Source organism: Danio rerio, chromosome 11 (genome assembly GCF_052040795.2).
Source record: "Danio rerio strain M-AB ecotype USA chromosome 11, GRCz13ab, whole genome shotgun sequence".
Lineage (NCBI taxonomy): Eukaryota > Metazoa > Chordata > Actinopteri > Cypriniformes > Danionidae > Danio > Danio rerio.
In genome coordinates, this window is record NC_141031.1 from 21,747,100 (window position 1) to 21,763,560 (window position 16,461).

General features: G+C 36.8%; 1 protein-coding gene across 1 annotated transcript in view; it reads left to right on the forward strand.

Annotated features, from left to right (window-relative positions):
• The first annotated feature begins 13,774 nt into the window (after nucleotides 1-13,774).
• The window catches only part of prickle2b (prickle homolog 2b), a 211,650-nt gene continuing 208,963 nt past the window's right edge, over nucleotides 13,775-16,461 (forward strand). Inside the window, exons 1-2 of the mRNA XM_087271905.1 lie at nucleotides 13,775-13,934; nucleotides 15,199-15,284. Of these exons, the coding sequence (XP_087128031.1) occupies nucleotides 13,893-13,934; nucleotides 15,199-15,284 (128 nt within the window). The 5' untranslated portion in view covers nucleotides 13,775-13,892. The remainder of the gene's footprint in view (nucleotides 13,935-15,198; nucleotides 15,285-16,461) is intronic.

Consider the following 16,461-nt stretch of genomic DNA (forward strand, 5'->3'; position numbering starts at 1 on the left):
GCTGCATTGGCATATCAATCGCCTAGAGCTGTTGGCAGTGTTCCTCGCTCTCCACCGCTTTTTACCGGTGCTGGAGCGGCAACACGTGCTGGTCAGGACGGACAGTACGGCGGCGGCGGCGTATATCAACCGCATGGGGGGTATGCGCTCTCGCCGCATGTCTCAGCTCGCCCGCCGTCTGCTCCTCTGGAGTCACCCGCGGCTGAAATCGCTGCGCGCCATTCACGTCCCAGGCACGCTCAATCGTGCAGCCGATGCGCTCTCACGACAGCTGTTACGCCCTGGAGAATGGAGACTCCACCCCGAGTCTGTTCAGCTGATATGGGCGCGATTCGGGGAGGCCCAGATCGATCTGTTTGCTTCCCCCGAGAACGCTCACTGCCAGTTGTTTTTTTCCCTGACCGAGGGCTCTCTCGGCACGGATGCACTGGCCCACAGCTGGCCTCGGGGCATGCGCAAGTATGCGTTTCCCCCAGTGAGCCTGCTCGCGCAGTTTCTGTGCAAGGTCAGGGAGGACGAGGAACAGGTTCTGCTAGTTGCGCCCCTTTGGCCCAACCGGACCTGGATATCAGAGCTCTCACTCCTCGCGACGGCCCTCCCCTGGCGGATCCCTTTGAGAGAGGACCTACTCTCTCAGGGACAGGGCACCATCTGGCACCCTCGCCCCGATCTTTGGAACCTCCACGTGTGGTCCCTAGACGCGAGGAAGACTTAGGTAACCTACCGACTGCGGTGGTTAATACCATCACTCAGGCTAGAGCCCCCTCCACGAGGCGCGCCTACGCCCTGAAGTGGAGTCTATTCACTGAATGGTGCGTCTCTCGCAGAGAAGACCCCCGAAATTGCCAGATTAGTGTTGTGCTCTCTTTCCTTCAAGAGAAGTTGGACAGCAGGCTGTCGCCCTCCACTCTCAAGGTTTACGTGGCCGCCATCTCCGCTTATCATAGCGCGGTAGCTGGCGGCACCGTGGGAAAGCATAACCTGGTCATCCAGTTCCTTAGGGGTGCTAGGCGAATTAATCCATCTCGCCCCCCTCTCATGCCCTCTTGGGATCTCGCCCTCGTTCTCACGAGTCTGCGATCCGATCCCTTTGAGCCACTCGAATCAGTATCTCTAAGATTTCTGTCCCTGAAGACAGCTCTGCTGGTTGCGTTGGCCTCCATCAAGAGGGTCGGGGACCTGGAGGCATTTTCGGTCAGTGACTCGTGCCTGGAATTCGGGCCGGATTACTCTCACGTTATCCTGAGACCCCGCCCCGGTTATGTGCCCAAGGTTCCTACCACCCCCTTTAGAGATCAGGTAGTGAACCTGCAAGCGCTGCCCCCGGAGGAGGCAGACCCAGCCCTTTCTTTACTTTGTCCAGTTCGCGCTCTGCGCATTTATGTGGACCGTACTCAGAATTTTAGATCATCTGAGCAGCTCTTTGTCTGTTATGGCGGTCGGCAGCAGGGAAGTGCCGTATCGAAACAAAGATTATCCCACTGGATTGTGGATGCCATTTCACTCGCTTATTCGAGTCGAGGTCAGCCATGTCCCCCGGGAGTACGTGCACACTCCACTCGGAGCGTTGCATCCTCTTGGGCGCATGCACGCGGCGCCTCTCTAACAGACATCTGTAGAGCTGCGGGCCGGGCGACACCCAACACATTTGCAAGGTTTTACAATCTGCGAGTGGAGCCGGTTTCCTCAAGGGTATTAGGTAACCCTTTGGTGATTGAGGAGACAACTCGGTAGGGTGTTGAAACACGCTTGCTGCGCCATTCTCCCTAACACGGAGGTACGTGCGCCTTTTTTATCTGTCAGTAAAGTTCCCCGTCAGGTGAGCCCTGCAGATTCCTCCGTGGCCCCCAGCACTGACTCAGCGGAGGAGTCACTTGCTGGCCCACTACGTTGTAGGTCTGCCTGCTGGTCAGCCCGCGTTTTGGGTATAGGTGCCTGCTATGCGTGATCCCCACTAGGCGATCCCATATGCTTATTCCGCCACGGTTAAGTCCCCCCCCTGGGCGGACCCGTGTCTTCCCTCTCCGCTAACCACTCTTTGCTATGCGTACTCCCCCTTTTTAGGGCTAGTCCATAGGTAAATTCTGCCATCTATCCCCCCCTTGGGTAACGGATGGCCTCCGCAGCGTCCTCCCTATCGGGATTGCACGCTTCCCAACGTACTGTCGTATTTCCTAGAATTATCTAGATGCTCACGACTTCCCAAAAAATATATCTAAATCCGTAAAACTTCTGTTGAAGTAGGATAAATTAGGGCCAGGGACACGTTGGAGGACCGCGCCCCCCATGATGTGGGTGCGTCACGCTTGCTTGACTATCTCCTCATCGGGGGTGTTGGTAAGGTGCAGTCATTATGGCGCTTTCCATATTCTCCCATTCATGGCACTGAAGTTCCCCAACCGAAGGGGAACGTTCGAGGTTACAGAAGTAACCCTTCGTTCCCCGAGGAGGGGAACGGAAGTGCCATATTCCGTCGCCATAATGACTGTCCCTTAGCTGTTTGAAAGTCTCTTCAGCTTAAAAGGATGGCGTCTGCTGGCTTCAGGTGTGCTTATATGCTGAGATGATTGCAGATGTCGCACACCTGCGCAAGCTTACGCTGCCAATTAATTTCATTCATTGGCCCGTTCAATACTCTCCAGATAAGCGGCTTCTGATCCGAATCCTCCCATTCATGGCACTTCCGTTCCCCTCCTCGGGGAACGAAGGGTTACTTCTGTAACCTCGAACGTTTTCCAGCATGACTTCTAGTGATCATACAAGGCGTTACGTGATCGAGCGGGTGCGCTCGCCTGCTTAAACCAATGGGCTTTAACACACCTCAGCAGAGCGATCATTTGAAAGGATCAAGAATGAATGGAATGTCTCATGGAATAAAAAACTTGATGAGGAGAATCGTCAGTTCAAAGTTGAATGTACAGTTAATGCGTTTATTTTGCCACAAGTCAGCACAATGCCATTCTGCTTGATTTGTTATTGGACAATTGGAGTTGTAAACAGTGGAAATGTGAAACTCCACTATGAAACTAAACACGGTTATTTTGGACGACATTACGTTATCCACGAAATAGTTAAAGATATAAGGACAGCAAAACTACTACACCTTAGGTTTTTATTACACACTTTTTGTATTTTTCACTTTTTTGGAGAGGCATTGTGTCTGACATTGCATCTTTTTTATTTTATTTTATTTTAATTAACAACGAAAACAAAATTATGCAGTATTATACAAAAATATATACCCGAGTGTACATAAAAATATTCAGTAATTAAAAATCTTATATTCCTTAAGAACATTACAAGTCTTCTTTGCTTTTTTATTAACAATGTTCTCCAAACGTGCAGAAGTCCTTAGTCTCTTGAAGGAAGTGAACTAAATTTGGCTTTGATCCAGTCCGTTTTTTATGTAAATGAAACTTTCCCATAATAATATAAAGTTGTACTAGAAAGCTATTTTTTTACATGTATTGACACAATAAATGCACATATTTGTTTTCCTTCTAAGAACATTTTCCACATCCACCCTGGAAATCCTTGTGTATATACAATCACAAAACACATTAACATTAGATTCCTTTTCCATGCAACAAAAATCACAGGAATAATCAATATCCAAATTAATCTAAAACCTCTGAGACATGCAATCTCTGCTTGCATTATCATGGCTGTATACTGATACCATTTGTCTTACTAAAGATGTACAAAACACTTATATTAGTGGTTTTGCCACATTTATATTGCATTTAATGTGTTTTGAATGCAAATGCCACTTGGCTTAAATAAATAGTATTGAATTGTGGTGCATGTTATGGATGTTTATTAAAAACAAGTTATGTAATGTCAATTGTTCTGAACATATAAAAAAAATATAAAAAATTAATTGAATGTAGACATTAAGAACCCCTGGCCTGTAACATATACCAGCCAGTGTTTTAATTTCTGTTGTTCTAGATCTATTATTATGCTACAGTTTTGAAAGAGTTTGTCACATAGTTTCATCTGTTACAGAAAAGGCCTAATATCATGACAATATAGCAATAATATTTTGTCAGTTTAACAAGTGTAATATTGCTATGAAAAAATCTTCCTGAAAAATTACAAAATAAGTGAATATATTCTGTAATACAGAAAATCTAATCCCAACCTCCCTATTCCCAATTTATTAATGTTCAAATTACTTTAATAACGCTGTCAGTATTACTATTAAAAACTCTTAGCCTACTATTTCTATTGAAGTTCAACTTTAAAACTGATTCTACTGCCGACCTGTATTGCAAAGAAGTAAAATGTTTTATGTTGTTTGTTACTTTTAGGGATCACTTCAAGTATTAGTTTAAGATATCAAAGTTGCAGCGAGTACAGTACTTTAATTTCTCAAGGTAACTACATCAAGTCTCAGGTCATTCAGACACAAAGTACTGGCTTTAAATAAACAAACTTACTTGCTGAAATCTGAAAGTCATCATGTAGCATACAGTTTTTTTTAAAATATATATTTTATTTTAACACATTGTTTTAACGCGTAACTTTATTTTGCTTTTAATCTTATATAGTTAATTGTACATATCAAGCATTTTTTGTTTTTAAAATATGTCTAATAGATGTCTAAACATAGCTGTCTTGGCTACAACAAGGCAAAATTTGGGCTGTCAGTGAAAATCTAATAGACATCTAAGAATAGGCCAAAACTAGACATCAAATAAACAGAAATTAATGACTAGACTACACATATAAAGTCTGTTTATTTGACGACTAGTCTAGTTTTGGGCTAATCTTAGATGTCCATTAGATTTTTACTGACATTTCAAGTTTAGCCTTGTTTTATCCAAGCTGTATCCGTTTTGATGTCTATTAGACGTCTATTACAGTTTTTTACAATCGTTTTGCCACGAATTTCAGAACTCTGGTGTCAATTTTCAAAACTCTAGACACAAAATTCACAACCATTGCCAAACTGCACATTTTTGCAAAACTCTTAACTCTTTTTTTCAAATGCTTGGATACAATACACACAAGTCAAAGAAACTTTGTTCATTAAACTAAGATCGCCTTTTCAATATAACACAATTAAACATCAAATTTATCCCATTTCAAAATGCAACTCAAACATTACATTTAAAATAACTGTATTTATTTACTTAACATGATGGTATATGATCAACTGAGACAAGCACTCAAAATGATAAATAATTGTTGCATTACTCTTGATGTGTGGAAACTGATGTACGATATTATATGTTTAGATGATAAAAGTTTCAGGATAGATCAAATGACATCAGTTTCCACAAAATATGCCCCAACTGGATAACATTATCTATAGATTTAATCTTTTTTCATCCTTCTTCCATATTTATGTTTTTGTCGTTCCATGTACCACTTTTACAGACAACGTTTTTAGATTTGACATTACTGTAATGTATGTAAGAAAGCCTAATCACAGCAGACCAGTGTCATGCCTGGGTTCACATTGACAGAAGGATCTTTCCAAGATTTGTGATGAAAATGTAATGAAAACAACACTGTGATGTAGAGGAGAACCTGTGACCAAATCCACAAGACCAGACTGATTGAAACATAGATCCCAAAATAGAAATCTGATATATAGAAATATATGCAAATGACATACGTGGCATAGTAATTCATATGAACTTTACATATTTAAAAAATGTCATACATGTCAAAATATTGCCATTTTTCAAACTATGAGAATTACAAATATCTATATACATGTTACATATATATATATATATATGATCTATTGTGTTATATATATTTACCCCTACAAATGTATTACCTATAATTTGTATTGGTTTCCATATGGCTGTATATCAACACACACACACACACACACACACACACACAAACACACACACACACACACACACACACACACACACACACACACACACACACACACACACACACACACACACACACACACACACACACACACACACACACACACACACACACACACACACACACACACACACACACACACACACACACATACAGTATATGGTTAAAATAAGTAAACAGTGATTTCTGCACTATTTTGACAAATTATTGACTAGTATGACATTTTATATACATTATGTGGAATCCAATTGCAATTTGCATATGTTGTCATACATCATGCAACATGTCAGCTTTCTATATGGGGACGAGCAGTGGGAAAAAAATGACAGTAAACCTCCATTATGATAAAATGAAAACTAGTTCAGCGATCCCACTGTCTGTACTGTTCCCTCTACACTGATGTATAAACCATAATAAAACCTGTCTCATATATTTTAAACAACAATATTTAATGATTGTTGGTGATTGTTTATTGAAACAATGTGCATATTGTGTTCTGGTAATCTAATGTTGTGTTCTGTAGTGTTTGCATGATAACAGGATTATGTGAACCAATAATCCTGCAAATGCAAGACTTCGCTAAACAAAAGAACGCAGCACGTCGAGTTTTGAGCTCTGAAGAGCCTAGAAGCCTAGAAGTAGTGACTGTTTAGAGTTTTGTGTCTAGAGTTTTGAAAATTGACATCAGGGTTCTGAAATTTGTGGCAAACAATTGAAAAAGACTGTAACAGAGTATCCGCGGGATCTTAAAAAGTCTTAAAAAGTCTTAAATCTCAAAAGCTTAATTTTAGGCCTTAAAAAGTCTTAAATCTACTGAAAAATTGTGTTGTAGGTCTTAAATCTTTTTTAACAGGTCTTACATTTTCTATGTTCATGTATAGCTAACCAATCTGGCCATGATCACCCTTGCAATCACCAATAATCCCAATCTCAATGAAACTTTTAGCTTATTATAAAATAGCATTTAATGACTTTCCTTACAGTATCATTTGTTTAAAAGTTCTCCATTTATGTCAGCGCAATACCCTAGTGGTTAGCATGCTGACATATGGTGCAGTAGCACTTCAGGTAGTCCTGAGTTTGAATCCCAGCTCGAGGACATTTCCTGCTGTACCCCCTCTCTTTCTCCCACTTTTCAGACTCTTTCTGTCTGTAAAACTGTCCTAGCCTCTTAATAAAGCCAAAAATAAATCTTTTTTTTTTTTTTAAAGGAAGTTCTCCATTTATTTACTGCTGAAGATACTGACCTGACCTGTATTTTTATTATCAAATTCTTATTATTTTATTATTAAATTATAATCATTTTTGATAGGTCAAGTGAAAAGCTTTTCCTACTAGGATATTCTGAAAAAAATCCTTAGCGTTTAGCCCTGTAAAAGTCTAAAATTTCATTCAGAATGGTCTTAAGAATGTCTTAAAAAGTCTTAAATTTAACTTGATGAAACCTGCAGGAACCCTGATTAAGGGATCAAAAATGTTTGCTGGGTAACATGACAACACCGTTTCTTTAAAACCTTTTCTAAACAAAATGTAGGCCTACTTTCACTATACTAAAAAAAGTTTTGTCGACCAGAAGTGATAAAAAAAGTCAAATGTAAATTCACCAGACCATGTGTCATCCCTCACTGTGTAGCATTCACATCTTCTAAATGAATAGTGAATAAAGTATATTGTCTACTTTTGGCTTAGAATTTGTTTTTAACAAGTGCAGTACCTACTCATCCATCTTATTTAGTGCAAGTGTCCTGTGGAACACAATCATGCAGCTGCTGTGCAGAGTCAGTCCTTCTGGAAATCAGCAGAGAGTCATTTTGGCAGAGACTGAAAAGAGTCCAGTTTAAAATGATCCACTGTTACAAGTCAAGAGCTCTGGAGGACAAGCACAAGTAAGAATTTAGGTCTATTGCTGAAGTCAGTTTTCATTTAAAGGCCTTTCTAATTAGTTTTAATTTTCTTTATTATATATTTATTTCATTCTTCTATGCTTTTATTACAAAATACTTATGAAAAAGCTCCAGTTTTTTGTAGTTAATCTAAGCTTCTTGTAACCTGTTTCATGATGATTCATGACCAGTTCAATTGTGTACTCAGTCATTAAATTTAGGTTTCTTGTTTTGAAAAATGACAACATAAAGAGGTTACATGCTGCAGCAGGGGCATAGCGAACATTTTAAAAGTGGGGGTGGGGGGTATATGAGCTAAATGCTTTTTGAGATCCAAAGTTTTCATTCATATAATTATTAATCACCTGTTTCTAAATAGTCTGTCCCCTGCCCATTTGGTTTGCCCCAGTGCTGCAGCTTTAAAAAACTTACTTAGAACTTGAACATGTACTTCTTCTTGAATCCACAGGATGGCAGTAGAGTTTTGAGAATTCGTGGTGTTTATTGTTGAACTTGTACTCCCTCTTCTTGCTCTGGGCTTCTTGTCGAAGGTTCATAATGTGAGTGAACTGGTAAGATATACTGATAAACCAGCAGGTAGGTTTAAGACATATTTCTAAATATTACTGTCTGTTTTAAAATCCTTTTAGTTGAAGTTTTCATTTAGTCTTTCATTAAGTCTAAAGGGCATCCCAAATGACGTGTTTTGAGAAGAAAAATGTGTACGTTTTCAAAGTTAACAATTGTTCAATTGTAAGTTGGGCCAGACAGAATCTGTGGACATTTTTTTGCTATTTCTGTAGAGAATTTTGTTAAAAATCTGCTGATTTAAACAGAATTATTTTGGTAGTATGACAACTAAAACCTTAATACAAAATGTAAAAAATAATACGTTTTTAACTTTTATTTAATGTTTAAAATGCAAATCCACTTTGATCTACTTTATTTGGTAAACAAGACAAGTCTCATATAATATATCTTAAAGACAGAAAATATTATTTTATAAACTGTATTGTAAAAAAATCATATAAACATGTTTATATTAGTCAATAATTATACTGAAATTAATAAAAAACTAAATAAATATAAATTTACATACGTTTACACAAGTAAATAAACAGAATTAATAATGGGTTAAAAATCTGCCGAATTCTGCGTGCTCAGATTCCATATGGGCCTACTTATAAGCCATAAGAACCATAGTACACTCTCAGAAATAAAGGTATGCGAGCTGTCACTGGGTACCTAAAAGGTACCTAAAAAATATAAAAGAGTTGCTCTTAAAATTCTTAGGCACTAATATATACTTAGGAGGTACCAATATGGACCCTTCAAGTACAAATGTGTACCTTTTGAAAAGGTACCACCCCAGTGACAGCTCGCATACCTTTATTTCTGAAAGTGTAAACAACTATGGATAACTAAGAAAATCAATGTTTCAATGGAAGTCAACATTAAAAAAAAAACTAATCAGTAACTTAGGCTTACAAAATTAGCAACAACTGATCTAAGGTGAGGCGGTGGTGCAGTAGGCAGTGCTGTCGCCTAACAGCAAGAAGGCCGTTGGTCCGAGCCTCGGCTGGGTCAGTTGGCATTTCGGAGTTTGCATGTTATCCTCCGGGAGTTCCGATTTTTCCCACAAGTCCAAAGACATGTGATACAGGTGAATTGGGTAAGCTGAAATTGTCCGTAGTGTTTGTGTGTGAAAGAAAGTGTATGGGTGTTTTCCAGTGATGGGTTGCAGCCATAAGGGCATCAGCTGGGTAAAAACTTATGCTGGATTTGATGCTGGAGTTAGTGGTTCATTCTGCTGTGGTGACCCTAGATGGATAAAAGGATGTAGCCGAAAAGAAAATGAATTAATAAATGATCTAGAAAATTGAGGGTTAGAAAAAATCTCTCTGTAGTGCTCACAAAATAAATGAGTTTTCAACGGTCTTTTAAATGTTGTCAGAGATTTTAGTTTAAGTTTTTTTCAATGTTTAGATTTTTAAGAACGTATCAGATGATGCATGATAATTACATAGCTACTGCCTTTAATTTACTTTTCTGTTTAATGCATTCCAGAGAAGCCAATATAAGAGAGCCTAAATGAAAGACAGTCTAGAATACACAGTCTGTGTGTTTAACATTGTTAAGGAAAGGAACGTGTTGTGTCCAAGCAAATGGAATTCGGACTATTCAGTACTGCTAGTCTAAGAGAGTTGTGAATGGTGAGTTAAGCTAAATGAAGTTCCACCAAGTTTGTTCTTAGACTAAATAGTTTAAGTGCATATGAAGTTAACATAAATAGAGTAAATATAACACTATTGGGAAAATAATATTACTTTATACAGTACAATAACTAGACTAAGATTTTTGGTGGTATCTAGTAAGTTTTGCATTTTTAGTACAGCTTTTTCTAGCTTTAGACTCACGTCACAAGTCTAAGTTTATTATTCTTGCCGCACTAGCAAGAAGAAGAACTGAGTAAAAATAAGACATTCCAAGGAGTTTTGTTTGCAGTTGGTTGTCTTATTCATTTGCCCAAGCTTTGCATTTTGAGACCAAATGTGTAACAGCCTGAAGGAAATCAAGATATAAAAGATCAAATGTTGTGAATATATTAAGGTGTTTCAAATAGGAAAACCAGCCAAACATCAAACACCTTTTATAGCAAGCAGACATCAAAATCATGTCTGGGAATGTTTCTGGGTGCAGTGTGGTGTATATTATTTGTCTTTTTATAGTATTATGTGGGGTGATAGTTAAATATCTGCAATTGATTCAAATCCATTGTCTCAATAAAGATTGGGATATTGCAAAATTATAGTTTTTTTTCTAATATTTAAAGTGTATATCAGGTAAAAATTAAGAATTATATGAAAATTCTAAATGAAATTGTTTATGTTCTTTTAAATGTTAAAAACATACTGGATGATTTCATTTTTTTCAGAATTTTCCCCAATTAATAGTGTTGCTAATAGCAATTTCTGAAGTAAATTATTACAAATTGTTTATTTAGTTATTTTATAACATGGAAATCTTAAAAACAACAGAGCTTCATTTTAAAAGGTGTGCATGAGCAGAAAGTTAAACTAATAAGCACAAAATATTTCAAGTACATTATTTTTTTACATTATACATTGCTTATTTGAAATTTAATATAGATATTTATTATAGATAGGTTACAAAATGTTATAGTAGAAGTAGTTATTCTTATAGCTGCAAATAAATTGTATTTGCATTTTATTATTTGTATTATTCCTTTAATTTCCCTTTAGAAAATGTTTACAAGTAAGTGTACAGTTTTGGTAAACTAAGTTAGTCTCATAAAATATATCTACAAAAAGACAGAAACAAGAACAGTACAATGTATTATATATAAATCATATAAAAATTGCATATTGTACAATAAAATTACAGAAATTAATACAAAAAACAGAATGAATATATTACACATTTACATATGTAGAATAAAATGGGCTAAAAATGCAGCAAATGCAATTGTCTTAAACATAGTTATTGTACACGCATATCAAGATGTACAATTCTGTTAAGCAAAATGTGTTTTATTTGTTTCTTTAGTTATCTCTGTGATGTGTCATATATACTGTTTGTTCTGTCTTTTTAGGTTGTGTCTCTTTAATGACTTTGTGTTTGATGATTGCATTTTACAGGTGAAGCACTCAGGTGACACAGGTCATGTTTACAGTCACCATGACGACACAGACTTATTACACAACTTCCACTAAACACCCTGGACTCAAAGCTGAAACTATGCCACTGAAACTCCTCCAGGGTGAGCATCTTTGATTAAACCTGAAATCTTTGCTGCAGAATATAATACAATTCTCAGAGGGAAAAAAATAAAAAATATTAGATAAGTATTTAAGATATGTTCTTCAGCTTTTATTAAAGCCGACTGCATTATGAACTTTAACAACTGTAAGTTTCACAAGTTTTTATGGCCTACTTTTAGCTAAAATGTTGGTTGGGAACCACATGTAAAGTTGTATAAAAATTGTCATGAATTGCAGTGACTAAGGTATTTACATTATTGGGTTGTTTTTCATTGGTCTTGAATGCCATTCACATGCATAGAAATGCAAGCTTGTGCTTTGAGCCCCACTTAAATTCTGAACTCTGAGACATTTCTTACATAATGACCATGAAAGTGTCTCTGTAAGTGTCCTTATCATGCTGCTTTGTTGATCTCCTTTTCCTCTAAGTGCTTCTTTCTGATTAATTAGAAAAAAGTGATGAAATATTTCAGCTCTTTGAGAATGAGACGCTTTAAAATGACCTTTTGTCAGTTCGAAGGTCAAAAACGAAAGCATCAAATCAGTAAAAATAAAACAGTTTTATTTATTTATTTGTTTGTGTGTTTGTGTGTGTATGTGTGTGTGTGTGTGTGTGTGTGTGTGTGAGTGAGTGATAGAATTTGTCCTGGTAAATGTTTTCTTTGCAGAAAATAATGATAATCATACATTTGACTATGGTTTACAGAAGTCTTTTTAGGATCACAAGTGCAGTACCAAAACAACAACAACAAATACACCAAAATAAGACTCGTCCTTGATTGTCATACATTCATCGGATTCGAACCCTTGATCTCAATGTTGCAGCACTACTTTTTATTAATTGAGAAAAAAATTACAAATTGTTTATTGTTTACAAATTGTATAACGAATAAATGAATTAAATTATCAGAATATTACGCACAAATAAATATAAAACATGATCAAAACATGATTTTGCCTCATATAATAAGTTACTTTTTAGTTTAACTATGGCATAGGACTGCAGCTTGATCTATGGTATCCACAAATTAACTTTGGTTTTGCTACATTAACAATAGTTTAACCATGGTATTTATATAAGACTGATTATTGATACACTGTAAAACCCAACAGTCAACTTTATCAAATGAAATGAGTGTAGTAAACTCAAAATTGACTGAAAGTTAAATACTCATTTGAAAAGAGTTTTGAACTCAGTGTTGAAGGTAATCAGTTAATTAAATACCTCATTACTTCAACTTAAATGTAAAGTTCACAGTCCTCATATAGATTACTTTTTAACTCCAATGTTTTGTAGTTATCGATTACCTCAAACGGTTTGAGTTGCCTTAACTTATTGGGTTTTACAGTACTCGGTTAGTTTGAGTTCTCTTCATTTATTGGGTTTTACTGTGCTCAAATTGCTTTGTTTACTCAAATAGATTAAGTTCACAGTGCTCATTAGTTTTTGAACGTAAATGGTTTGTAGCAAACGGTTTGAGTTGCCTTAACTTTTTGGGTTTTACAGTGTAGGGACATTTCAGTAATTGGTGGATATTGGTGGGGACACGTCCTCTCTGTCCATGCCAATACTACATCCTTGCATTTACTATTATAAAACCATGGTATTTTATACTTCATTTTAAAACAATACACACGTTTACATTACGAAATGCTTGTTTCTATAAAAATCACAATCAAATCCATCATTTACACCAGGGGTCACCAACATGGTGCCTGCGGACACCAGGTAGCCAGCGAGGATCACATGAGTTGCCCGTGGACCTGTTGTAATAGCTTACCATAGCACCATACCAGTAAGCTGCATCTAATATTTTTTTGTAGCTAATCACACTTGCATTGGTTGATATCTGTTTCCAATCATTGTTGACAACTTTTGTAAGAAATCATTAATGATCAGTGTCTTCACATAGATGAATATTATTAATTATTAATAACATGTAATTAAAAGTAAATTGAGCAAATTTGTTATTAGGAAGTGTGTATCAAACTGGTAGCCCTTCACATTAAACGATACCCAAGAAGTAGCTCTGAGTTTCCAAAAGGTTACCCCTGATTTACACAATGACAAAATCGAATCATAATCTAACCCTCGCCTTTTTTGAATGAGATTAAAAACGGTCAAAATCAGTGATTCATGCAGATGCAACAACAGAACAGGTCTCTCACATTTACACCGGAATGTACCTGACATTTACAAGTTTTCTTTCAAAAACCGCTGCTGTCTCCGGAAATGCAGTAATTTCATTCACAAGCGCGCAGCCAAACGGATGGGACAGACCGAAAGAGCGCACGGCGATGAGCAGTTCTATATATTGACTCGCTGACCCGTTTCAATTCGCTTTAAGACTCATTTCTTCAAGCTGTCATGTTTGTTCGAAGCCTTAAAAAGAGAAACTCCTGCCGGTCGGTGAGTAAAATTGTACAAGGGTGATTTCATTGTAACACCTTGTAGTTTTACGCACGGTTGGTCCACGCGAGTCCGTGAGACATTTCAGAAATGCTAGCTATTTATTGTGAGTTGTTTGGAAGAAATGAAAAGATGTAAATATGCTGACTGTTGATGTGTGAAGTTGCGAACAACAAACACAGAGCTGCTACATCAGACAAGTCTAATGTTGCAGTCCGAAACGTCTATTATCATATTAGTTAGAAATATTTTGTTGCATTTAACTGTGAGCTTCAGAGATTAGTTATTCACCACAAGCGTGTCGTCAGTGCAATGATATGTCAACATTTGGGCAGATGTGTTGCTGTGTGAATTGCATTGGATCAGTATTTTACTCTAAGCCTTATGAAAAAAAACTTGAATGGCTTGAATGTTAAGGAAAGTGCTTTATTTTTGGTCAGAATCCGAACAGCTGCTCAGTTACTCAATGAGATATTGAAATATGAATATGTGTTCACATTAGGGCTGCACTCTATTGGGAAATCTCACATTGTGTTATGAATACAACTTCACCAGATGACTTAATATCTTTAGTTGGAAAGATGTATCATGTTAGATAATTTGGAATTCTTCAGTGGGAGTACACCTCCATAAAATCTAATAAACAATCTATAAACTTTTTGAAATCCCCTGACAAAAATTTCGTTGTGGTCTGTGCTTTTTGCAGTGCATTTCTGTATTTGCCCATGTTGTGAGTTATTTTCATGCATAACAATCTGTAAATATAATCAAGACAATGATACGATTGAAATAGTGTTTTATCATTTCCTGAGTCTAACATTATTCAAGTACAGTAATTAAATCATAAAAATAAAAACAATTTCATAAAATTAATTGTAGTTAAGGCCACAAATGGTACAATTTCTTATACCTAAATGCTTTTAAAATACAATCATTGGCATTAGAAACACGCGCTAATGATAAATTATAATACAAACTCAACATTGCATATATCCAGCGATGTGTCTATTGCGAAGGATCCCATTGCAACATCGATGCTGAAACGATATATTGTGCAGCCCTAATTCACAATATAATACCAAGAAATGTATGGATATGTTTGGATTTAATGCATATTTTGATGTTCTTAATGATTTGCATGCATTCATTCCTATACATTTGCCACAGATATTTTGACATCAGTTACATTTCACAGATTTAGAGCATAAATTATGAACTTGCTGATATGAGAAATAACTCCTGGACCATTTCTCAACCTTTGCAGCCCACTGTGCTTGATGACCTAGAAAGAGGACAGCCATGCAACGTGTGTGGAGAGCAGTGTCCAGGCTTCATTCTGCATAAATGGAGGTAAGACGCTCAACTTCTAATTCTAAACATGCATTTCGCTTTACGCTCATGCATTAGAAGGAGAAACGAGTTATCTGACCAGATCCTGATTGTCTCCTTTTGATCGTCTGATTGTCAGGTTTTGGTAAACAGTGTTTTGCTTTTGTATATGGTTAGTAGTATTAAATTGAATCAGCATTTCTAAGCTCTTGAAATATTCAGTGGACATTCACACTAGAGGTCTTTGCCTATAGAGTCACCATAGGGGGATTCAGAAGAATTTGAATAGAGCTGATGGTGCATGTCTGAGCCAGCAGGTAATTTGCAGGACCTGTGTGCTAAAAGATAACAGCGTACACTAAGCTAGCTATTCATACTTCCTTGACATTTAGGCTTCATTTTTGCTTGGCAAGTCCAAAAGCCAACACTTTTTCAGGCACAGAATGCATTTCTGTGAATGCAGATGTGATTTATTCTAATATGTAGTAAGCAAGACCTTGCTTCATAGACCTTGCTTGACATGATAATGTTCTGTGTGTTTTGGAGTATACAATGTAAGTCATAGGAGTTCAGTGTTGTTTTAGACCTCACTGACTTTCACTTGATTCACAAAAGCGTTCTTTAAAATATCTTCATATAGTCACACATTGTTGAGTGTATTGTCTCTTAAACTCCTGTACTTCAGCAACTTCACTGGCTTCCTGTTAAGTCACATATTGATTTTGAGACTCTGATTTTAACATACAAAGCAGTGCATTAGGTAGCACCTGACTACATCTGTGGCCTGGTAACTTTGGCCACTCCCACCCGGAGTCTTCATTCTTCATCTGCTATTTTGTTGTATCAGCCACGCTGTAAACTGAAGACTATTGGTGGTTGTGCTTTTTTGTACAGTGCACCTAAGTTATAGAATGGCCTACCCATCAGCATCAGGAATGCTGTTTCTCCAGAATGTTTTAAGAAACTTTTCAACTTTTAACTTTTAACTTAGATTGATTATTTTTGTTAATTTTATCATCCAATTGTATTGAATCGGTCATATTTTATTGCTTTATTGTTTTCTTTTTTACTGTTTTTAATGTTCTGCTTTGTTTGCCTTGTATGCCTGTTAGCGCTTTGGGTATGAGAAAAGCGCATTATAAAAAATTATTATTATTATTATTATTATTATTATTATTATTATTATTATTATTATTAT